At 48.1% G+C, this 22,355-nt stretch overlaps 2 protein-coding genes across 3 annotated transcripts; one reads left to right on the top strand and one right to left on the bottom strand.

Annotated features, from left to right (window-relative positions):
* Window positions 1-6,087: 6,087 nt before the first annotated feature.
* TMEM221 (transmembrane protein 221) lies at window positions 6,088-14,241 on the top strand. Its single transcript, XM_061601995.1, has 3 exons — window positions 6,088-6,389; window positions 11,084-11,169; window positions 12,439-14,241. Exons 1-3 carry the CDS (start codon window positions 6,088-6,090, stop codon window positions 12,960-12,962), a joined length of 912 nt encoding a protein of 303 aa, XP_061457979.1. The 3' UTR covers window positions 12,963-14,241.
* BORCS8 (BLOC-1 related complex subunit 8) lies at window positions 14,138-20,812 on the bottom strand. 2 transcript variants are annotated; one of them, XM_061602000.1, is made up of 4 exons: window positions 20,664-20,812; window positions 19,210-19,322; window positions 14,875-14,939; window positions 14,138-14,524 (listed from the first exon to the last, which is right to left on the bottom strand). In XM_061602000.1, the coding sequence occupies exons 1-4, from the start codon at window positions 20,698-20,700 to the stop codon at window positions 14,419-14,421; spliced, it is 321 nt and encodes a 106-aa protein (XP_061457984.1). In that variant the 5' UTR covers window positions 20,701-20,812; the 3' UTR covers window positions 14,138-14,418. The 2 variants fall into 2 exon arrangements, with proteins under 2 accessions (XP_061457984.1, XP_061457985.1); XM_061602001.1 differs by lacking the exon at window positions 20,664-20,812 and adding an exon at window positions 20,560-20,649.
* Window positions 20,813-22,355: the final 1,543 nt, after the last annotated feature.

Below are 22,355 nucleotides of genomic sequence, written 5' to 3'. Positions count from 1 at the left end.
ACCGGTAGCATGAATTATATGCTAAGGATCATCTTAAAAGGGTGACTGAAAATATTGTATTGTATAATACCTTCCTACAAATGGGGGTCTCATTTTGAATAATGGGTACAGTTCTGGTCACACAGACATCTCAAAAATGGTGTTGTAGGGCTGGGAAAAGGTGCAGAAAAGGGTAATTAAATGATCCGGGGGGTAGGGCAATTCCTCCATGAGGAAAGGTTACAACAAGGGATGGAACGATTTCTCATCGTATAATGCGTTCTTTTAACATATGCATTCTTGCAAACATTGGTTGGTTGGCGAACTGCGTTGCAACATGCTTATAAGTGCGAATTCCGAAAGACGGCTGTGTTTCATTCTCACACTTTCGGAAAGTGTGGATTTGATCATTTGGCTTGAAATGCAAACTGAATCGAATTTCTCGCCCATCCCTAGTTACAACACTTGGGGCTTTAAAAGGTATTTTTATGTATTTGAAGGGTTGTTATTTTTTACCCTGCTTGTTTGGTGAAAAATCTCCCCAGAGATCAGTACGAAGATAGAGCCTTCAGGCTTACAATCTAACAGGCACGACATGAAAGGAAAAAGGGACTGGGATGGAGGAGGGAAAAAGCAAACCCAGGCTTTTAGTTTAGAAAAAAAGGTGAGCAAAGGGGACACACACACTGCATAAAATTATTCTCGGCAAGGGGAAAGCAGACGGAGAGAGGTCAGGACAGACAAAGGGAAGATCTGTGGGACTCACCATTGCAGGATGTGGCAATGACAACCACTTGCTTGGAAAGGGAATGAGACAAATTCACAGAGCAGGATAGGTCTGTCGAGGCTGTGTGGAGCCTCCATGTTCTGAAGCAGTCTATGCCTCTCTGACTTCCCGTTGCTGGAGGCCACAAGCAGATGAGGGCTCTAGCTCTTATGCCTTGCTGGCATCAGGTTGTCCACTGACAGGGCAGGATCCTGGACTTGACAAGACTTTGGCCTGATCTAACCCTTTCACAAAACCGACCTTTTCCACAGGGCGTGGAGAGAACTTTGCACAAGCTTTAAACGAGAGAAGTCATGCTTCTGACCTGCTGTGTGCTGTGCATTCTGTAATCTTTAAAAATTTGAAAGACATTCTGACGTCTTTTGCCTAATTATTATTATTATTATTACTCTTTATTTTTACCCCGCCCTTTTTCCAAAACTGGAACTCAGGGCGGCTTACAAATAAAAACTACACATAGGTGAAAAACATACAAAAATATACAATTAAAATAGAATTAAACTACTGGTAACATTAAAACCATGAAACATACACTTAAGATACTAAGACAATTTAAAACATTAAGAATAGGACCATAGAACAATACAGCAGACCTTATGAGGCCCTATCTTAAACATCTTCTAGTCCAAAAGCCTGTCGGAATAAAAAAGTCTTTGCCTGCCGACGGAAGGATAGCAAGGAAGGGGCCATTCGTGCTTCCCTAGGAAGAGAGTTCCAGAACCTGGGGGCAGCCACTGAGAAGGCCCTATCTCGCTTCCCCACCAATCGCACTTGCGAAGGTGTTGGGACTGAGAGAAGGGCCTCTCCTTAGGATCTCAATGCCCGGGCAGGCTCATATGGGGAGATACGGTCTGACAAATAGCCTGGACCTAGGCCGTATAGAGCTTTATAGGTCAAAACCAGCACTTTGAATTGTGACCGGAAACAAACTGGCAGCCAGTGGAGCTGTCGCAACAAGGGACATTTGTTTTTACATTTATACCCCACTTGTCCTCCAAGCTGCTCAAGGTGGCACGCGTGGTTCGCCAGTCCTCCCTATTATATCTTCACATCAACCCTGCGAGGTAGGTTAGGCTGAGAGGCAGTGATTGGCCCCAAGGTCACGCAGTGAGCTATATGGCTGAATAGGATGATTTGAACGCTCCTCCCCTGGTGCTAGTCCGACACTCTGACCGCTACACATAACAAACAAAGATGGCACAATTCCACTTTATTTTTTGGTCCCAACGATCTGGGTCAATTTCTGTCCGCTGAGCTTAGCTTGCCGTGTCTGTTTTCCTATCAAGAAAAGGTTTAGCGCCCCCTTCAGGCTAGACGAGTTGCACATCACAGCACAGAATTGCTTGTTATTTTATTTATTTACTAAATTTATCTCCTGCCTTCCTCCCAGAAAGAGCAAAAGGTGCCTTGCTGGTTGTGATCAAAGATCCATCTAATCCAACACCCTGTTTCTTAACGTGATCTATGAGATTCTTCTAGGAAGCCTACAAGCAGGATGTGACACCAACTCTTCTTTGTTATGTCTCTAGCATCTATGTTTAAGGTACATTGCCTCTGACCACAGAGGTTCCATTGTGACCATCAGTAGACCTATCTTCTTCTAAGATTTCCCGCACCCATCACATCATTTTTGAGCCATCTAAGCTTTTGGGGAGCCTCAAATCTTTTTCAGAGCCATTGCTGCATCTTGTGGAAATGAGTTCCATCAGTTAATTGCTCTTTGAAGGAAGGCATCCTTTTATTTGGACTTTTGACAATCCATTTCAGTGTGGGGAGAAAGTTAGTTCCAGTATAAAGGAAATTTAAGGGGGGAAACTTCCCAATCCATGCTGACCATTTTTGGTCTATTAGTTTATATTAGTTTTATATTTTTTCCTGACTGGAATGAGAGGGCAGGCAGGATCTGCTAGGATCTTTTGGCCCCATTTATTTAAAGCCAACAAATGTCTATGCTCAGACAATCCCTGCCCTCTCCACCTTACAATCTAAAAGTCACATCACAAAAGGAAAAAGCGTTGGCGAGGAAGGAGGAAAACAAACAAACTCAGGCACTGCTTCTTAGCTGTAGGTTTCTTGGAATGAAAAGGTGAAATGGGAAGCTTTCTAGCAGGCAAAGAGTGCTGGTCTTTCAGCAGAGCTGATACAGAGGCCTTGTGATCCCATCTCTCTGTGTGTGTCACATACAGGGGCATGCAAAGAGACTATATTTTGAAGACGGTATGGTGGAGGAGAGAAATATATTTTGATGCTTCTCAGGAGCCTATTGAATCTGTGCAACCAAAGGTGGGGGCTCCTTAGGCCAAAATAGACGCAAACCTCTTTCGTGCCAGTTTCAGGTCTCTTAAGAACATCTTTTCTGTTTCCGGCCAGGAACCACAGTCCAGCAACTTAGGATCTGCAAAATCCCAGGGGGCTGGATGGCATTGGGAGCCCAGACGGCCAGACTTGCCAAGGACAACAACCTTCAAAATTAGCTGCTTTTTCTGTGGCGGAAGAAGCCGGGCTTGCACCACCCACTCAAGGGACGACGGAGGGATCTCTCTTGACCTTTTTGTCTGGATCGGAAGTCTCTCACGCTGGGACGGAGAGCTGTTTCGGGCATCAGCTTCAGATGCCAGCAAAGCGTTACGGCAACCTGGGCGCACTTTTGCCCCATTTCAGGACAGAGGAAAAGGCTTCCCAGTCTGGTAAGAGTTGTGCCGGCCTCCCAGTCGCTCAGGACTAGCACTCGATTGGCCTTACCTGTCTAAAGGACAGGCTGGCCCTCCAAATGATGATGTCCAGCGCATGACATGAACACGTGGCTGTGGATCGTGGCCTCTCGGTGTCAGGAGATTGTTTCCCACACCATCATATTTATAAGGAGACAGGTCACAAGTTCCCAGCCCTCATGGTGCCAGAGGAGTGTATGTGTGAGTCGCCTAGTTAAATGTTCATTATTTTGGACATTTAAAAAAAAATTAAGAAAGAAGCAACAGGTAAAAACAAAACAGTACGGGTTGTATGCTAATTCTTCTCAGAGTAGACCCACTGAAATTGATGGGCCATAGTTAGCCATGATCATTCATTTCAGACCTGGCTCTTCAGACAGGCTTTTGGGGTGGGTTAGGTTTTTTATATTGTTGAGATTTTAATGTTTTAATGTATTTGCATGTTTTTATTCTGTTCGTCGCCCAGAGTGGCTGGACAGCCAGCCAGACAGGCGACTAATAAATCTAATAAATAAATAAATAAAATTTCAATTTGTCTACTCTGAATTGGACCAATACCGGATACAGCCCTAGGATGGCACTGAATATAACGATATAGCTTAGTATAAATAACGTATACAACACCAACAAATCTAACCTACAAACAAAGGCCGAGAAGGAGGAGGCTTTTTCCATTTCACAGCAATGGTGCCCACTGCACATTTTGGACATATATATCCCACCTTTCCTCCAATGATCTCACAGCAACCCTGTGAGGTAGGCCAGGCTGAGAGGCGATAACTCGCCTAAGGTTACCTAGTGAGCTCCACGGCTGAGTGAGGACTTGACCCTGGATCTCCCTAGTCCTAGTCAGATATTACAATCCAGGGCTGGGAGGCTAAATGGGATCCTCTAGGCCTCTCTGCCTTGCCCTGGGGACTCTCCCCTCTCCCCAGGTCCTACTTTGCACCCTCTTTGAGTGTTGCTGCCTGGCTGGGAATGTGTCATGCCTTCCGCTTGCCGGGACGGAGAGAGGGGTGTGCAAGTGGGTGTACGTAGCGTACTGTACAATGGTAACATTTGCATATGTTGCTCTGCCCACTTTTGCCTCTGGCCCCGCCCACTGCTGGCCTGAGGCCTTCAGAAGGGAATGTGGCCCTCACGTTGGAGAAGCGTCCCCACACCTCTGGTCTGCTACAACTACTGTTAACTCACCCCAGAGCCAGGTCTGAGAGAAGTTGTTTCTCACTCCTGGGCCCAGAGAAAAAGAAAAGAGAATTGTCCTACCATCAGGGATCAAAATGAACTTCGCCACCCCACGAAACTGAAGGCAGAGCGTTGGATGCGTGTTTGCTTACACAGATATGTGCACCGCACACTGCATGCCCCAGTCAGAGAGTTAACTTCTGGGCCGGGAGGGATCTGCATCCTGAAGGGCAACCCTAATTTTTGCTAAATACCCACATTGCTCAGAGAGAGGGTGGGATTAAATGACCTCCAGGGTGCCCCTAATAAAATGCTAATTGCCATCTCCATACAGCCATAGGTGCTTCCAGGAGGGTGTTGATCACGAGGTCCTCCGCACAACTGATCTTTTAGTTTTTGCAGAATCCATTTCATTTCAATTTACCCCTTCCTCTGTGTGTGTGTGTGATATGTTATCAAAGCCCTGTTTGCAATATCTGTATGTGACTTGTTTATAATATTAAGGTCCAGTTTGGGAGTATTCCCACCCCACTTTCGCAAAAACAAAAAACAGGGTCACAATTTATCAGTGACAAGAGACCAAGAATTAAAGTTTGTCCCTGTTAATGAGCAATAGCATTGCGTTATGTGCCTTCCCTTGGAAATGGGCTACCTTCAAGTCGATTCCGACTTATGGCGACCCCATGAACAGGGTTTTCATGGTAAGCGGTATTCAGAGGGGGGGTTCCCACTGCCTCCCTCTGAGGCTGGTCCTCCCCAGCTGGCCGGGGCCTCCTCAGCTTGCCACAGCCGCACAAGCCAGCCCCTTCCTTGTTTGCAACTGCCAACTGGGGGGCATCTGGGCACCTTGGGACTGTGCAGCTTGCCCACGGCTGCACAGGTGGCAGGGCACATAACCCCTGACCCACTCTCTGTGGGGTGATCTTTAGCTGGCCTTTGACACCCAGGAGACACGAGGGGGGATTGGAACTCACAGACTCTGGACTCCCAGCCACGTTCTCCTCCCCACTGTGCCATACCAGCTTGCTCCTTCCCTTAAAAACCAAAAAAAATCCTGTAAACTGCCTTGAAGGCGCTAGTCCCTACGGTGGGGGAGCAGAAAAGTCGAAGCATGGATGGGGAATTGGGTGAGGGGGATGGCGGTAGCCCAGATCTCCCGGGCCCTCCTCTCCGCTGCAGTTGATAAACTGCCTTGAAGGCGCTAGTCCCTGCGGTGGGGAAGCAGAAAAGACAGAGAAACAGCGTGGTGATGGTGCGGGCGGGGAAGGGGGCGTCCCGAGCCCTCCTCTCTCTCGTCTGCGCCTCCCCTTGCGTCCCCGAGGCGGTGCCTCGACGCCGGAAAGTTCCTCCGGGCACTTTCTCCGTCCGCCGAGGCTGCGCGCTCGCCCGATCCCGCCGTGCCAGCCTCCAGGCGCGGCCGCGGTCATGCCCTCCTCCGCGTACGGGCAGCGCGCCCTGGGCGCACTCGTGCTCTTCGGCACCGCGGCCGGCTTGATGGCCGTCTTGGCCTCCCTGCTCGTCTTCCAGATCCAGGCGGGGCGCCGGGCGGACGCGGCGGGCGCCGGGGGCTCGCCGGAGGGAGCCAGCCGGGTGCTGATGCCGCTGTCGGCCGTCCTGGCCTCGCTCTGCTTGGTGCTGAGTCTCAGTTGCCTCCTGCTGAGTCTGCTGCACGGCTACTGCGGCGCGGAGCGGTGCGCGCCGCCAGGGGGCGCCCTGGGGCCGGACAGGTGGGTCGCTTGCCTTGGCCTGAGCGGGCCCTCGCTTGGGGACCTTCGTGGGGACGGGCTGATGCACATTGCTTGCTGTTGTTTGGGGTTTGGGGCTTTAAACTTCAATGACTGATTCGCCTGGGTGGGTCATAAATGCAGTTAATTAATTAAGATATCACACTCCCTTCTAAGGGGCACCAGGTAATGTTCCGCCAAGGGAAAAATGGACATGGACTGGCTTCAAGTCTATCCTGACTCATGGCGACCCTATGAAGAGGGGTTTCATGATAAGCAGTATTCAGAGGGGTTCACCATTGCCTCCCTCTGAGGCTGAGAGGCAGTGACTGGCCCAAGGTCACCCAGTGGGCTTAATAGCTGTGTGGGGATTCGAACCCTGGTCTCCCAGGTTGTAGTCCAACACCTTAACCACGACACCAAGGAGCCGCAGGTAATTATGAAATACATTTATAGCCTGCTTATCCTCTGAGAAAGCGCTCCCCCTTCCCGTTTTATCCGAACAACAGCCCTGTGAGGTAGGTTAGGCCGAGAGACCGTGACTGGCCTTTAAGGTCACCCAATGAGCCTCATGGCTGAGTGGAGATTTGAACCCCGGTCTCCCCAGGGCCTGGTCTAACACTAACCATGCTGGCTCTCAATTAGGCTGGGCATATTTTGTTTTAAAATGTAGATTGGTAGCTTACTGGCAGAGCACCTGCTTTGTCCTGGGTTCAGTCTCCAGCATGGAAAAGATGCCTGTCTGAAATTCAGGAGAGCTGCTGCCAATTCACGTTGAAAATACTGATGGCTTTTAAAAAGGGAGTTGAGACAGATTCACAGAGGAGAGGGCTGTTGATGACTTTAGCCACAATCACAAAATAGAGCTTCATTGCATGGATGCAGCCTACCTCTCTGTACTAGATGCTGTGTGTGGGGGGAGCATTTTCTCAAATTTATTTTAGACATTCTCCATTCCTGGAACAGGGAAAATCCTCTCACCATCCCTGACCAAAGTCCATAAAATCACAGAGGTGAAAGGGACCTCAAAGGTCATCTAGTCCAGTCCTCTGCTGAGGGCAGGAAATCCACTTCTGTAGGATCCCTGATAGGCTGGCCATCTAGCTCCCTGCTTAAAAGCCTCCAGCGATGGAGAGCCACCATCGGAGACTGTCTGTTTCGCTGATGGTACAGCTCGTATTTTTAATGAAAATTCTCTTTTTGTAATTTTAAACCGTTGGTTCAGGTCCTGTCCTCTGCAGCGAGGTGGGGTGTCTTTTCCCAGCCCAAGGGCTGCATTCCCTCCTGGGCATCCTCCTAGGGACTGCACAGCAGTGTTGGCGTGCAATACATTGGCACAGTAGGCTAATTTCTACACATACACGCACCCCCCTCTCTGTCCTCTGCCTACACAAGGAAGAGGCATCATCAGGGTTTGGTGACACTTCCCGGCACACGAGGAGGTTGAAAGCAGGGCTGGGGAGGGGTGTGGCTTGTGGCGAGTCCAGAGGGCCAGACAGATAGGCCTTAAGGGCTGCATTTGGCCTCCAGGCCTGAGGTTCCCCACCCTGGTCTAGAGCAACAGAGATCACATTTGCCCCAGGGACGACCCGACAAATATTTGGAGACGGCTATCATAGGAACACAAGTTCCCTTGTACCAAGTCAGATGGTTGGTCTAGCTAGCATGCAAAACATGGGCTCTGCCACTGAGTTCTGGCTCTCCTCCAGTCATATCCCCTCTTCACTGTTGCTTCTTCAGGCTCAACATACCCAGCTCCTTCACCCTCTCTCCCTAGGATTTGGTCGTCACTTGCCATCGTCTTTCTCACCTTCCTCTGGGCCTGTAACTCAGGCACATCGCTCGAAAGTCGTAGGCCAGTTACCCTTTGCCAGCCGACTTCGGCAAGGTGACTTCACCTCTCGTGTCCTTGCTGATTTTCACCAGTTTTGCAATTTGGATGGCTGTGCTCCTCGGAATCATTAACAAACGCCGTGTCCAAATCCGGTCCAGACAAGAAAAAATACCCATTACGTGCGTTAGCACGACTCTGAAACGCCACATTCAAATGTCAAAAGGTCAGGTGTAACGCACAGAATCAGAAAGGAGAGAGCCCTGGGTTAACACAGCCAGGACCACGTTAGCAGGTGTCTCAGAGTCAAGCAGGCATTGCACACACACTTTCAAGCACATCCATAATGATAAAGTTAAAAATTAAAAAACAACATATATTCAAGCAGGCACTGCCCACACAATTTCAAGCACATCTACAGTTATAAGGTCTAGAAATTTAGTTTTTCCTTTGTTTGGTTTCAATTTCAAGCACATCTATAGTCATAAGGTCTAGAAACTTAAGTTTTCCCTTTGATTGGTTTCTAAAGGGGCCATACCTGGTGAACCAGCCGTAGCTGGAAAACAGACACTTGTTGCTCTCGTGAGCACTTTCAAGCACACCCACAGTAATAAGGTCTAGAAACTTAAGTTTTCCCTTTGTTTGGTTTTTAAAGGGGCCATACTTGGTGATCCAGCCGTAGCTGGAAAATAGACACTTGTTGCTCTCTTGAGCACTTTCAAGCACATTCACAATAATAAGGTCCCATAACTTGGTGTTTTTTTAAACACACACACCAGATTCAAGTAGCCATTACCCACACAGTTTCAATCACATATACAATCATAAGGTCTAGAAACTTAGTTGTTTTTTAAAAACAACATCCCACACAGAATTGCAAGAAGGTGAATTTTACAGGACAATTTCTGGATTTCTTAGCCTTTCGTACATATTCAAAGCAGCCACATGGCCTTGGTTATGTTATTCCACGAAGCACCCCACACCGCCCATGTCGCTCTCATTCCCATCTAAAAATTCCTTTTGAATGAGCAGCACCACAATCCTGGTGCGCTGGCACTCCGCTCCGCTCATTACAGCTCCATCTCACGCTCGCTTGTCAACTTTCCCACATTGCCGCTGCTGTCATCCTGAATGACCGCTTCAAGATTTTCTGCTCTGAGATTTTTGTCCCTTTCCCCCCCAGCTCCACTCCCCCTTTCTCCTTTCTGCTTTTTCTCAGATGCTCAGAGTTTTGCAAACAAAGTCTCTCCTGGCCCACAGCAACCCCTTTCCTCTTTCTGAAGCTGGAAAAAACAAAGCACCCTCTGTGCAGGGAGACAACAGAAGTGTGTGTGTGTGTGTGTGTGTGTGTGTGCGTGTGTGTGTGGTGGGGGAAGAGCAGGGAGCGCTTCCCACATTTCTTTTGTTCCTGGGCGGGTGATTCCTTGCAAAGACAGTTTTAGAAACACCGTCGGGCAGCTGACTCCCCCTACAGCCCCAAATCTCCATCTCCCCAGTTACTGATTGATGTGCAAATGCTCACTTGTTCCTTGAGGAGAGCTGGGGGGGGGCAACCCCAGTCCCCCAAAATAAGCTAGCCTTGCACAAACATTTTTTTTAGGACAAATATTTTTGGCAACTTTTTAAACAACACAGGTCAAAGGAAAACTGTCACTCTCAGAGCAGACCCATTGAAATTAATGGGCTAAAGTTAGGCAGGCCCATTGATTTCAGTGGATCTACTCAGTAGCATCAGAAGAACTCCGCTGGATCGGAGGGGAAGAAGAATGAGAGGCTACTTAGAATGAGCACCATCAGCACTCAGAAAGTTGCCCACAAGGGAATGCGGAAAAAAAGGTTACCCATCCCACATCTCTTTAGAAAAACCAAAAATTGCCTGCTTTTGCGGCCCTCCATCTGAAAAACGCCTCTCCTGCTATGAACCTACCCGCTCACTGCGTTCAACATCTAAGGCCCTCCTCCGAGTCCCGTCCCATAGGGAAGCTCGGAGGGCTGTTACTAGATCTAGGGCCTTTTCAGTAGTGGCCCCCGAATTGTGGAACAGTTGAGGTGCGCCTGGTGCCTACTCTTCTATCTTTTCGGCGCCAGGTTAAAACCTTTTTATTCTCCCAGGCATTTTAATTGCTTAATGTTAATTTTATATCAAGTTGTTAAACGCTTAAGCTGTCTGTTTTAGGGATTTTATCTGATTTCTTTTTTACTGTATTGTATTTTATTCCTTGCTGTGAACCGCCCAGAGAGCCATAGGCTAGGGGCGGTATAGAAATGGAATGAAATAAATAAAATAAATAAATAAATTCCCCACCCATGTGGCGTCTGAACCTGGGCTTGTGGTATAGCTCCCCCAGACAACCTACAAGCTGTAATGCCATTGGGCAAAAGTTGGTCGCAGCTGGTGGCTCGTCTAGAGAGAGCTAAACTGCGGACTTGGTTGTGAACGCCAGCCCAAATTGCGGCTTAGCTCAAGCGCAGTGCAAGCTCTTTGGGGCAGAGACATTTCCTTGCTTTGCTGACGTAACTCTGAATCCTAGCAAGACAGAGGCGCTGTGGGTTGGTAGTTCCCGAGCTCATATAATTGGTCAGTTGCCTGCTTTACTCCCTCTGAAAGAGCAGTCCGTAGTCTGGGGGTGCTCCTGGATCCATCTTTGTCACTAGAGGCCCAGGTGACCTCAGTGGCTAGGAGTGCCTTTTATCAACTTTGGCTGGTAAGACAGCTGCGGCCGTTTCTGGACTGGGATGGCCTGACCACTGCTGTCCATGCACTGGTAACCTCCCGTGATGTAAGAGCCAGATGTGTGTTGCGAGGCGCTAGATATAAATACCTGAAAATGAATACTCACAGCGTTCTGTTCCTCTTCCGTCGCAGAGGCGACTGGTTCCTTGTGGACAGCCGTAAGGTGCGCCATGTGGCAGTCGGCTTGTTTTGCTGTGGGGTCTCGGCCTACCTTGCAGGTAAGTGGTTTTCCCCTCCCCCTCTCCCTCCTCTCTCTTTAGACAAGCTCTTGCCCGCCCTCTGCTGGGAGACAAGCTCAAAAATCATTTACAAAATATTGCCTGAACTTAGAAGATCTGACCAGGGTGGTTCACGACAGATGCTGTTGGAGATTCCTAGGGTCGCCATAAGTCGTAGTCGACTTGAAGGCACTTAACAACAACAAAAATGTAAGAAAAGGGAGCCTTCTTGTCTTCCTGGCTCCTGATGAGTTGAGTAATATTTAAAACCCACTACAGTTTTTAAGAAGGTGTGTGTATTTATCTATCAACAAATACTTCTATTTAAAAAAAAATACAGAGATTTCAGATCAAAACATTATTATTGTTATTATGCAAGCAAATCATCTTTGATTTTGTAATTTGCGGAGGATCCTCTCTTAGCTAAGGCTGCAATCCTACGCTTGCGTGCCTGCTTAGAAGTCAGCCCCATTGACTGGTTGGACTTACTTCTGAACAATCAGTGTAAAATCTACCAGCATTTATTAATAACCTCGCTCACAAGAGTCCCTTCCTTCCAATTTCTTTAGAGCCCCATCATTTTCCATTAAGTCTTTGGCATGGACAGAGTGGGCTGCTTGCAAACTACTTGCTGGGGACTGAAAGGCATTCTGCACATGCTTGTTGGACCCCCTTGTCCCATATTACTTCTCACATTCTAGCTGTCGAAACCTGGATGTGGAAACGAATGCTGACTCAATATGCTGGAAGACATACTGGCCTGGTTGGCACGTAAACGTTAAGCCATGGTGTGTGTCAAAGTGTGGCTTGTTTCTATGTACAAATCCCAGCCCAGCAGACTAACCATGATTTGTTGTCTTGCAACAAACCCCATGACGTGGAGCCCTGCTTTGTTGCTGGCTGACAAACTGTGGCTTCTTTTGATTCTGTTTTGGTGCTACGTCCAAACCCAACAGCCTATCTTAACCATGGCTTCTTTGCTCACCTGCCAAGTGATTCACGGGCTGTTGAACAAACCATGGCTCACTCTTCCATGCAAATCAAATAATTGAATCACCTCCTCTGCCTCCATGTCAGACTTTGATCACTGCTGCATATTCAGTTTTGTGCCCCCTCCTGTGACTTGCAGGCTGTTGAGCAAACCATGGTTAAGCAAACCATGGCTTACGGTTACATGCAAAGAGAGCCATAGAATTCCTCCCTCCGCCTCTATTCCAGACTTTTATCATTGCTGCGTATTAAATTGTGTGCACCGCTCTTCAATTCCAGCCCTCTCTATGTATATGCTGGTGCAGTTTGAAACCGAAACGGGGATCACAAGTGCATGCGTCCTGTCATCGGGCATTGTGGTCTTGTTCATCACGGTGACCCACACTCTGATCCGGGCCGGCAAAGCCACAAGACTCAGCCAGGGAGAACTCTCACACACCCTCTACGAAAACGACTCGGCCCGCAGCGAGGAACTGCCCACCGCTCCCCTTGACAACTCCAAGAGCGTGCCCGCTGCCCCCCGGCCGCGCCCAGAGATCCACCGTGAGTTTTCGTACCCACCGTACGTCGAGCAGAAGTCCCACCTCACCACCCCGGTGAGCAGCGACGTCACCTCCTCGGGGAGCACAGAGCGGACACCTGAGAAAGATTCCTACAGCGTGCCCAGGATGCACCGGACCCTCTCAGCGGAGTCTGGTCTTCTACAGCTGCACGGGAAGTTCTGGAACGGGGTCACGCAAGAAATGAGGAACGTCCTGTCCCGGAAACAGGCCGGCGCAGGGAAAGACTCGACCTTGGTGTGAAAAAAACCTCACAGATGAGTAAACTTGTCTTGGTGGCGGTCTCTGGGAACCTGCTAGCCCTTGGTAGGCTCCCTGCCTCTCAGGACATTTAGTTCTTCAGCGTTTATGGAACTGACTGCCACAAGGTGGTGGCTGCTTGCTGAGACAGCATTGAAAGAGGCCTTGGAAGATTCCATGGAGCATAAAAGTTGGTGCAGTCGATAGCTACTTGTGATGGATCCTCCAGCATTAGAGGCATATACCACTGAACAGCAGTCGCTGGGGAGGGGCAGGGATATGGAAGGGCTTTGTTTGGGGGGCATCCCAGAGGCCTCTGGCTGGCCACTGTGAGGAACACAGTTCTGGAGTGGACCTTTGGTCTGATTCGCAGGGCTCTCGTGTCAATGATGGAGATCCTGTTGCCCCCCAGATACTGTTGGGCTCCCAACTCCCCTCAGCCAGCATGGCCAATGGTCAGACAATGGGAGCTGGGGGTCTGAACACATGGGGGGCTACAGATTCCTCCTCTCTGTCCCGGCTTAATTGCAGAGCTCAGGGGTAGGGAACCTCAGTCCTGTAGGCTAAACGTGGCCCTCAGGACTCTTTCCAGGCCCCCCACCCCTCACTGACCCTGTTTCCTTTATGGTTTTGGCCTGCCTGGGATGTGCCCTTGAAAAAGTGGGGTCAAGTCCAGGAAGCCTCCTCACCCTGATGCACACATAGATCTAGGCCCCGGTGTTAATATCGAGAAGGCTTTTCGAAAAATTGAACGCCTGTGATGCATCTGGAAGAGATTTTGACATCAAACTGGACTAGAACTTTGATTTGGATTTCTGCATTGTGCAGGGGGTTGGACTTGATGGTCTTATAGGCCCCTTCTAACTCTACTATTCTCTGAGTCTATGAGAGCCTTGAAAAAACACAGGCACGTACACACAAGCTTTTTCAGCTCCAGGGGACCATTTCCTGACTCCTCCTATTCCACAACCTCTAGTTTGGTGAACCCAGAGGAACAATTTGGCTCATGGTGGGCAGGTATTGTGTGTGTGAGTGCCCGTGTCTGATGTGTTATGCAATCATTTCATGCTAGCAAGGTGTAACCCGGGCACGACCAACCTAGATGGGCCGATGGTATGACTCGGCATAAGGTAGCTTCCTAGATTCCTGTTTCAATCAGAATCATGAGGACCAGGATCTTAACTTTATTTTTTAATGGAACAGTTGCAGCTGCATGCAAGAGCCCCACTAGAGGCTAGAGCACAGTTCACTCTCTCGAGCCATTGCAATAAACGTTCTTTAGCTTTCGAGCTCGTTGCTTTCCAAGATTTAATATTAATAATGTGTTCATTTTTTCTTTAAAAAAAATTGGCACCCGGAGGCCAACACGTATTGCTGTCTCAGCTGTCCTCCCTGCCAGTCGGAGCTTGGTGCACCTTGGGGCACGGGGGTCCACGGGGACTTCCGGGGGTCTCTAGAGCTACCTGCGGGCAGAATTCAGCCGATCTTTCATAGCGATGGTATGTCTGAGCAAACCCTCGATGCTCTTGAAATACACGCCGCTGTCCTTCATGTTCTTGATGGCGCTGCATAAGGAGGGAGAGAGAGTGAGCCCTAGGAACAGCGTCATTGTGAGAGTGTGTTCCCTTTCTACCTCCTAGAAGGTATTTGCCCTGATGCCCCAACCCTGCTCGGGAAGTGCAAATTGTAAGATCTGCTTGGGAGTTGTGACCAAGCTCCTAGACCTCATTGCTGCCAACATACGCTTGGAAGTGTGCACTGTAAGTCTGAATCGTACGCAAGCTTCTAGTCCTCACTGCTGCAAATTGAAAGTGTGGATTTGGGTGGGTGTGTTTGTTTAGCACATTTAGCAATGGAAATGGGGATTGAAAACTGAGGCCCTCCAATCCCTGGGCCTGGAGGCTTTCGACGGTACCTGCAGGCGTACTCCACGGTGTAAATGGCTCCTTGACTCTGCTCCTCCCAGCTCTGCATGTCAGCCTGCAAAGACGAGGGGACAAGGTCAAATCCTGCTGGTTTGGGAGAAGCAGCAACAGCATTAAACCCTCTTACCAACATCCTCTGCCACTCTTCCTACTCCAAGGGAGAGGAACCAAACGCGGCCCTCCAGACCTCTCTGCCTGGCCCCTGGGACTCTCCCCAGGTCAGCGCCCCTGCCCTGCACCCTCCTTGAGTGCTTGTGCCTGGCTGGAGAGAAGGGCATGTGTGTGTCTTTACCAGATCCACTTTTCCCTCTGGCCCCGCCCACTGTCATGTGGCCCCTGGAAGGTTGCCCATGAGGGAATGTGGCCCTCGGGCTGAAAATATATCTACGTCTTTTTCCACTTCTCCACGGTTTTAGACTATGAGTCTTTTCCCAGTAATATCCGGAGAATGCAGGGACAGAACCCAGGACCTTTTATTTATTTATTATTTGATTTATTATCCCGCCCTTCCTCCCAGTGGGAGCCCCTTTTCTGGGTGCCAGCCACGCGCTCTGCCACTGAGCTGTGGCCCTTCCCCTAAAGGCAAATGCTAAAAGGAAGATGCTAGTCCTCATGGTTCAGAAGAATGGGCTGCTTTTACACAGGAATATAGGAATGCGTCCTCCAACTGCAGTAATCCCTTTGGCTTGCCTTGGATGGAGAGACAAGGGTGTGTAAGTACAAAAGTCTGATGTTTCCATGTCTTGGAGCCTATTGTATAAAGGTTCATGGCCCCCCCACTTTTTCCTTTGGCCTCGCCCACTGCCGGCATGTGGGCCCCAGCAGGTCACCCATGGCCTGGAAAGGGTTCCTCACCCGTACCCTATTCTGGGTTCCTCACCCGTACCCTATTCTGTCCAGAAACCCAAAGCAAGTCAGCGTTTCAAAAACCTCCAAGTCGCACTTATTTCCCAATTAAAATAAGGTGCAGGTGCTTACATCCCAAGGAAGAGGGGGGTACAGCAAATATATTTATCGATTCGTGACATGGAAGCATCACCCTTCTTCCAAGGCTTTCCTTTGCATTTTACCCACACATCAGCCCTGTGAGGTAGGCCAAGCTGAGAAATAACTCGGATCTCCTCAGCCCTAGTCCAACACTCACCACACCTGCACCGCATCACCTCAAAAGAACACCCCTTGTGTGTCTTTTTTTTTTTTTTGCACAAGCTGCCCAAGGAGGTAAGGCCACAACAGATTCAGAGGGGCAACAGGCAGCCTCCCCCCCCCCAAAGATGGCCCATTACACTTAAGTCTCTATGCTTGCAGTAAGTAAGCCTTGCAGATGGATGGCAGATTTATCAACAAAGGTTGGTGGGAAGGAAACGAGCACAAGACACAACGGATAACCTTCTGTGCAGAGACGGCAGACTTTCTTAAAAGAATGAATGAAAGGCATCTGTGGCTCAATGCAAAACACTCTCAGCCTTGCCCAAATCCAGATTTTCACAGCTTTAGGCTGCAAATCTCAAATTGTCTCCCTCGGATGGCGCGTGTTAACTAAAGGCAGCTAATGCTCAAAAAAATGGAACGATCACAGTGCAGTGAAGTAGGAAACAGCCGGTCCAGGACCCTGAAAGATAACAGGGGCGGGGGGGAATCAGTGAGAAGAATGTTGCTTTCTGTACTGCAGTGCTGGGGAATAACAGCTTCTCTCTCTTGCCAGGACGCAGCTCATCAGCAAGATGTTGCATGTTTGGAAGAGAGGAAAATATTAAGAGTAAGTCCTTGGTGATTTTTTTAAGTCGTTAGGAAGATGTCAGGGTGACCTTCTCCATTTCACCAGCGTCCTCTTCCAAAATCCAGCCCTCCTCATGGCACCGTTATTAATACACAACCCTAAATTAATCAAGGGATTTGTAATAAATTTAGTAAAGAGGGACCTGGATAATATCTCCCTCCCTGCCATTGGCAGTAAGATTCCTCCTATCCCCTTCAGAGAAGTTGTTGTGATGTGCCTTCAAGTTGATTGCGACTTATGGCGACCCTATGAATCAGCGACCTCCAAGAGCATCTGTCATGAACCACCCTGTTCAGATCTTGCAAGAGAAGTAGGGACCCTAAATACTCTCTCATCCAGCACCCTCCTTCCTCAGTAAGAATCAACCCCCCACAGATTGACCCACATAACTAGGACCCGGGGGAACAGCATTCCAATCCCCACTCTGCCATGACGCTTGCTTGGTGACCTTGGGCCAGTCACACGCTCTCAGTGACACCTACCTCACAGGGTTGTTGTGAGGAAAAGCATGCACACTATCTCACATTCTTTGGAGTTTATAAATGTAAAAGCTCTCTTTTAAAAGTGAGATTAGAGAAACGGCCTTCTTTTGAGGTAGGACAAGGGAGGAGGACTTTTGTGGCCTTCCAGATGTTGCTGGACTCCAACTCCCCGACCCTTGGCCATGCTGGGCAGTCCAGCAACATCTGGAAGGCTGCAGGTTCCTTGATGCAGGATTTTACTACATTCATTTGCTGCCTGTTCCTTTTAACTCTGGGATGGTGAGTCTGCAGCCTTCCAGGCATTGCTGGCTCTGATGCCCATCAAACTGGCTGAGGCTGGTGGGGGCACAACGACATTTGCAGGGGACCAGGTTCCCCACCCGTTTTAACTGGAGACACCAGAGATGGAACTGACCTTCTACATGCAAAACGTGTTCTTCCTAAGCTTCAGCCTGTCCCTCTAAGAAGGTGCCCTGTATCAAGGCATACCATTGGCCCATCTAGCACAGTACTGACTACACACCACCCTAGCCTAATCTGGTGCCTTCCAGATGCTCTTGCACTAAAACGTCCAACAGCCCCAGTGGTCAGGGATGATGGGAATTGTAGCTCAAAATATCTGGAGGGCACAGTGTTGGAGATGGGATAGTCTGCCCTGTGTAGCAGCAACTGGAGCAGGTTCAGAGGAGGGCAGAGGACCTCCCTTCCTAGGGAAGCAAGAATGGCCCGCTCCTTGTAGTCCTTCTGTCAGCAAGCAAAGACTTTTTTATTTCAACAAGTCTTTGGAACTGAAAGCTGTTAAGGACAGGACTTGAAGGGTGCTGCATTGCTATTGTCTAATGGTATTATTTTAAACTGAGTTTGAATTATTTTAACTGTATGTATGAATGGTTTTAATACTGTAAATTGTTTAATTCGATTTTAATCTAGACTTTTGTATGTTTTTAATTATATGTGTGCTTTTATCTGGAAGCCGCCGTGAGTTCCAGTTTTGGAAAAAGGGCAGGGTAAAAATAATGATAAATAAATAAATAAATAAACAAGGATGATCAGGGGACTGGAAGCAAAGTCCTATGAGGAGAGACTGAAAGAACTGGGCATGTTTAGCCTGGAGAAGAGAAGACTGAGGGGAGATAGGATAGCACTCTTTGTGTACTTGAAAGGTTGACACACAGAGGAGGGCCAGGATCTCTTCTCGATCATCCCAGAGTGCAGGACACAGAATAATGGGCTCAAGCTGCAGGAAGCCAGATTTTGGCTGAACATCAGGAGAAACTTCCTAAGTGTTAGAGCGGGAGGTGTGGTGGGCTCTCCAACACCGGAGGCTTTCAAGAGGCAGCTGGACAGCCACTTGTCAGGGATGCTTTAAGTTTGTTCCTGCCTTGAGCAGGGGGTTGGACTTGATGACCTTATAGGCCCCTTCCAATTCTACCATTCTAAGATCTCTATCTGGAGATTGAACCTGGGACCTCCTGAGGCAAAGCAGATGTGGCTCTTTCCCTAAAAAACAAAATTCTAATCTTCATAGTTCTGAACAAATGGATTATTTATATAGGTATACAGGGAGTTGCCTTCTGATGAGTCAAGCTGTTGGTCCACCTAGCTCAATACTGTCTACACTGACTGACAGCAGCTTTCCAAGGTTTCAGGCAGGGGATTCTCCCAGTCCCATCGGGAGATATTCTGGGATTGAACCTTCTGTATGTACAACAGATGCTCACCTATAGTCCTTCCCCAATGCACTACCACCCGGGCTGTGTCTACACCACACTAGAACATACATGAGAACAGTTTTGCACCAGGCCGTCAAGTTCAGTAATCCATTGTGTGTGTGTATGTCTTCAATCCCTAGGAGTCCCGGCAGCCAGTATGAACAATGGTTAGGCATGATGGGACTTGGAGTCCAGCAACTATTGGTGGTCACTAGGTCAGAAATTATATAGGTGGAGCTTCTGATTGTGTGAGCTCCCATCAGCCAGCTAAAGTGGGAGAGGTTGAACCTGCTGATCTGCCGCTCGTGAGGATGGGCCCTTTGAGTTTTCTCGTTTCTGATTCTGGCTTACTTTATGTTGGGCCAGCTCTGGGAGGGAGCGCCTGACGTGCTCCTGAAGCCGATACAAGGCGACGGAAGGTTCATTGGCCAAGACGTACATGCTCTCCGTAAATTTGTCAGTTACTGGAACAAAAGGAGGGGAAACATTAACTACTAAAGACATTTTAACTGAGTTTCGATTTCATAATTTTAACTGCTCTTGATTTTCATTGTATAAAGTTTTTTTGTAAATCAGAGACAATAGTAATTAAGTGGTATATAAATTGACAAAAATACCAAAAAAAAGCATTACTACTATGACACATCATTACTACGACTATTAATATTTTTATCCCACCCTTCCTCCGAAGAGGACGGCCACATTTTAAATGTTGCTGCTGAGAGAGGCACTGGGACGAGGAGGGCGGCCATGGGAAAAAGAGCACGCCGGGCGGGTGGGCGGATTCCCCAAGAGGCAGCAGACTTGAGGTGGCTACCATTCTGGAACCTGAGAATCTGGGGACGTTCGAAGGGCGTAGCAATTGCACTTTCTTCAGAACCAGCAGAAAACAGATGACTTGCTGTTTAGCTGAGTCATGAACTTTAAAAAGATGCTCGCATGCCTGCCTTTTTAAGGTCGGCAGGTGCTATTTGTATGATTTCCACCATCAATATCTAATGAATGTTAACTAACTTTTGCAAATTGTATTGTTTTTCTTGTTTTACTGATGTTCTGTTGATGTTTTATTGATCTATTTTTATATTGGTGCTCTTTTGTAAGCCGCCTTGAGGGCCTTTTGGCCGAAAGGCGGGGTAGAAATATTAAAATCAAAATCAAATCAAATGTGGTTCCCTCCTCCCCCTCCCCCCATTTATCCTAACAACCCTGCCAGGTAGGTTAGGCGGAGATATGGCAAACTGGCCCAAGGTAAGATTTGTGGGTTTGAACCTGGGCCTCAGACTCTCCCCAGTTTTGAAGACGGCAATCCTGCACATATATGCCTCGGACCCCGTGCCACTAAAAATAAAATAAAATCAGTGGGTCTTACTCGGAATAAATACGTATAAGACTGCAGTATTGCTTAACTCTACCCCCGCATATTACACAAGTTCGTTCCCCCACACACACTTTATTTCTAATGATGGGAAGACGCCTCTGACTTCTCTACCACATGCTATTAACCAAGGACAACGTTTCCCTGCTCAAGTAAGAGGTGCTGGGGCTCCAGCGTGCCAGGGAATTGTTCTCTGCACAGGCTCAGAGACACTCTTGATCCATGGCATTTAATTTAAAGAGATAAGCTCTGGCACTGAAAAGAGCTGCTAGGTCAGAATCCTGCCCAGTTTTGTAAGAGTTTCACTAACAAAAACACAAACACACATGTTCGCTGTTCGCGTTGGGTGTACGTTTAGATCATGACACCTCATTCCTGCCCGGACGCCTTTCAGTGACACACAACCCGGAAGTAGCTCCGCCGCGGTTACCTTTCTTCACTTTCAGCTGCATCTCCGGCTCCTCCATGATCCCGAGGCGAGTCCGAACCGGCGTGAGAGAACGCGGACCACGGCACCGGATCGGAAGCCCAGCTGCGCCACAATTTCCGACAGGCCGGGTGCAACGCCATAAGAGGAACCGCCCGGAAACACCGTCTGGTGAGAAAGGTTCCCACTAGCTCCTTCTCCCCAATTGGGATCAACAAATTCACCCCTTTACGCAATATATTTTTATGTAATCAACGGTTGTGTGTCCAAATGGACGCCCGGTCCTTGGACACCCAGTGGACACAAATGGACACATAAAATTTAATGTATGAACCAAGAACACAAATTTAGATTGGAAGCTACAGAAACACTGACTAGAGGTATAAAATTTTCCTGAAATTGAACAGAAACAGTAGCGCATGGGGGTACATTGCACAATAATTCATAAGATTCTCACAAAGTCTTTTTGGAAAACTTCTTAACAAATCTTATACACTGTGATGTCTGGTTTTCAGTATCTTCGTTCTTTTTTTTGTAAGAATTCTGCTACATAAGCAGCAGTTTTTAATTTTAAGCAGCAGTTTTTAATTTTAATTTGCTTTTTAATTCATATATCTACTGGTGGATGAGCAGGCTACCTAAGAATTTGGCTAGGCTACGTACTTGTGTAAAAGCATTTGCAAGGCCATATTCACATCCTGTTTTGTTTTTAGTTTAAACCATTTTTGCCTCAATCCAAATGTCAGGGCTTGTACGTGGTAGAGAGGCTTCCCTGTGCAAGCCATTTGAATGAAAACATGGATACCCAGTAACAACTCCTTTAAAAATGCCCTCCCTGGGACCCTCAGAGATTATTTTGAACTGTGGGACCACGCTCCATGGCAATATGTCTGACCATGAGCCCCAGCTGACATGCCCCCAACCGCCACTACCCCTCCAGTCTGATAAATAAAGCACTTGACTGCCTTGTTATACATGTTTATCAGAAATAAGCTGCATTGTGTTCAGTAGGGTTTACTCCCAGTCCCTAATAAGCATGTTTAGGATTGCAGTCTCAGAGGGACCGTTGCAGAACCAATGCTTGTATCATACAATTTTAGAAGTTATAAGACCTTAGAGGTCATCTAATCGAACCCCTTGGTTCAGTCAATGCAGCAGTCTTGCAACTACAGCATGGTTACTCAAAAGTAAGCCCCACAGTGTTCAATGAGGCTTACTCCTAAGTAAATGTGTTTAGAACTGCAGCTGCATTAGACTTCTGCTGGAAGCAAAGTTTTGCCAGGCACAGAAATGGGAGTGGGCAATTGTATTGCATCGAATGGGTCTTGAAAAAGGTGTGGGAGGGTGGGAGGTGATGTACAATGCAACCATTTACAAATAATATTTTCTTTCATTATTTTTCTTAGAAGTTTTAAAACTATTTTGTTGCATCCAGCTAAGTAATGCTTGGAACAGAATAACTGAAATGAACAGACTTGACTAATTTAGGCCCATTCATTTCAATGGGTCTAACTTGGAGTAAACTTCAGTTGGATACAAGCCATTGGAAGTTGTAGCATTAGGCAGGGGTGTAGTTGTCTGGGGTCTCAGGGGGTCTTAGACCCCTTACTTTTTTGGGATCAGGGCTCCAGCAGGGCCCCTATGTCTCCAGCATCCTACAAGCCAATTAGCATGAAAGGGAGTGTTAGCCACTGA

Source organism: Rhineura floridana, chromosome 18, assembly GCF_030035675.1.
Source record: "Rhineura floridana isolate rRhiFlo1 chromosome 18, rRhiFlo1.hap2, whole genome shotgun sequence".
Lineage (NCBI taxonomy): Eukaryota > Metazoa > Chordata > Lepidosauria > Squamata > Rhineuridae > Rhineura > Rhineura floridana.
Note: the sequence above shows the minus strand (reverse complement) of the source record. Positions and strands in the feature narration are given on the sequence as shown.

What these genes read in the sequence shown, in the direction of transcription:
- BORCS8 (XM_061602000.1), bottom strand. Translation starts at nt 20,700, where the DNA reads ATGGAGGAGCCGGAGATGCAGCTGAAAGTGAAGAAAG. An exon ending in GCAGCTGAAAGTGAAGAAAG is followed by an intron (nt 19,323 to 20,663) that starts GTAACCGCGGCG and finishes CTTTTGTTCCAG; the next exon opens with TAACTGACAAATTTACGGAG. An exon ending in ACCGTGGAGTACGCCTGCAG is followed by an intron (nt 14,525 to 14,874) that starts GTACCGTCGAAA and finishes CTCCTTATGCAG; the next exon opens with CGCCATCAAGAACATGAAGG.
- TMEM221 (XM_061601995.1), top strand. Translation starts at nt 6,088, where the DNA reads ATGCCCTCCTCCGCGTACGGGCAGCGCGCCCTGGGCGCACTCGTGCTC. An exon ending in GGCGCCCTGGGGCCGGACAG is followed by an intron (nt 6,390 to 11,083) that starts GTGGGTCGCTTG and finishes CTTCCGTCGCAG; the next exon opens with AGGCGACTGGTTCCTTGTGG. An exon ending in GGTCTCGGCCTACCTTGCAG is followed by an intron (nt 11,170 to 12,438) that starts GTAAGTGGTTTT and finishes CTTCAATTCCAG; the next exon opens with CCCTCTCTATGTATATGCTG.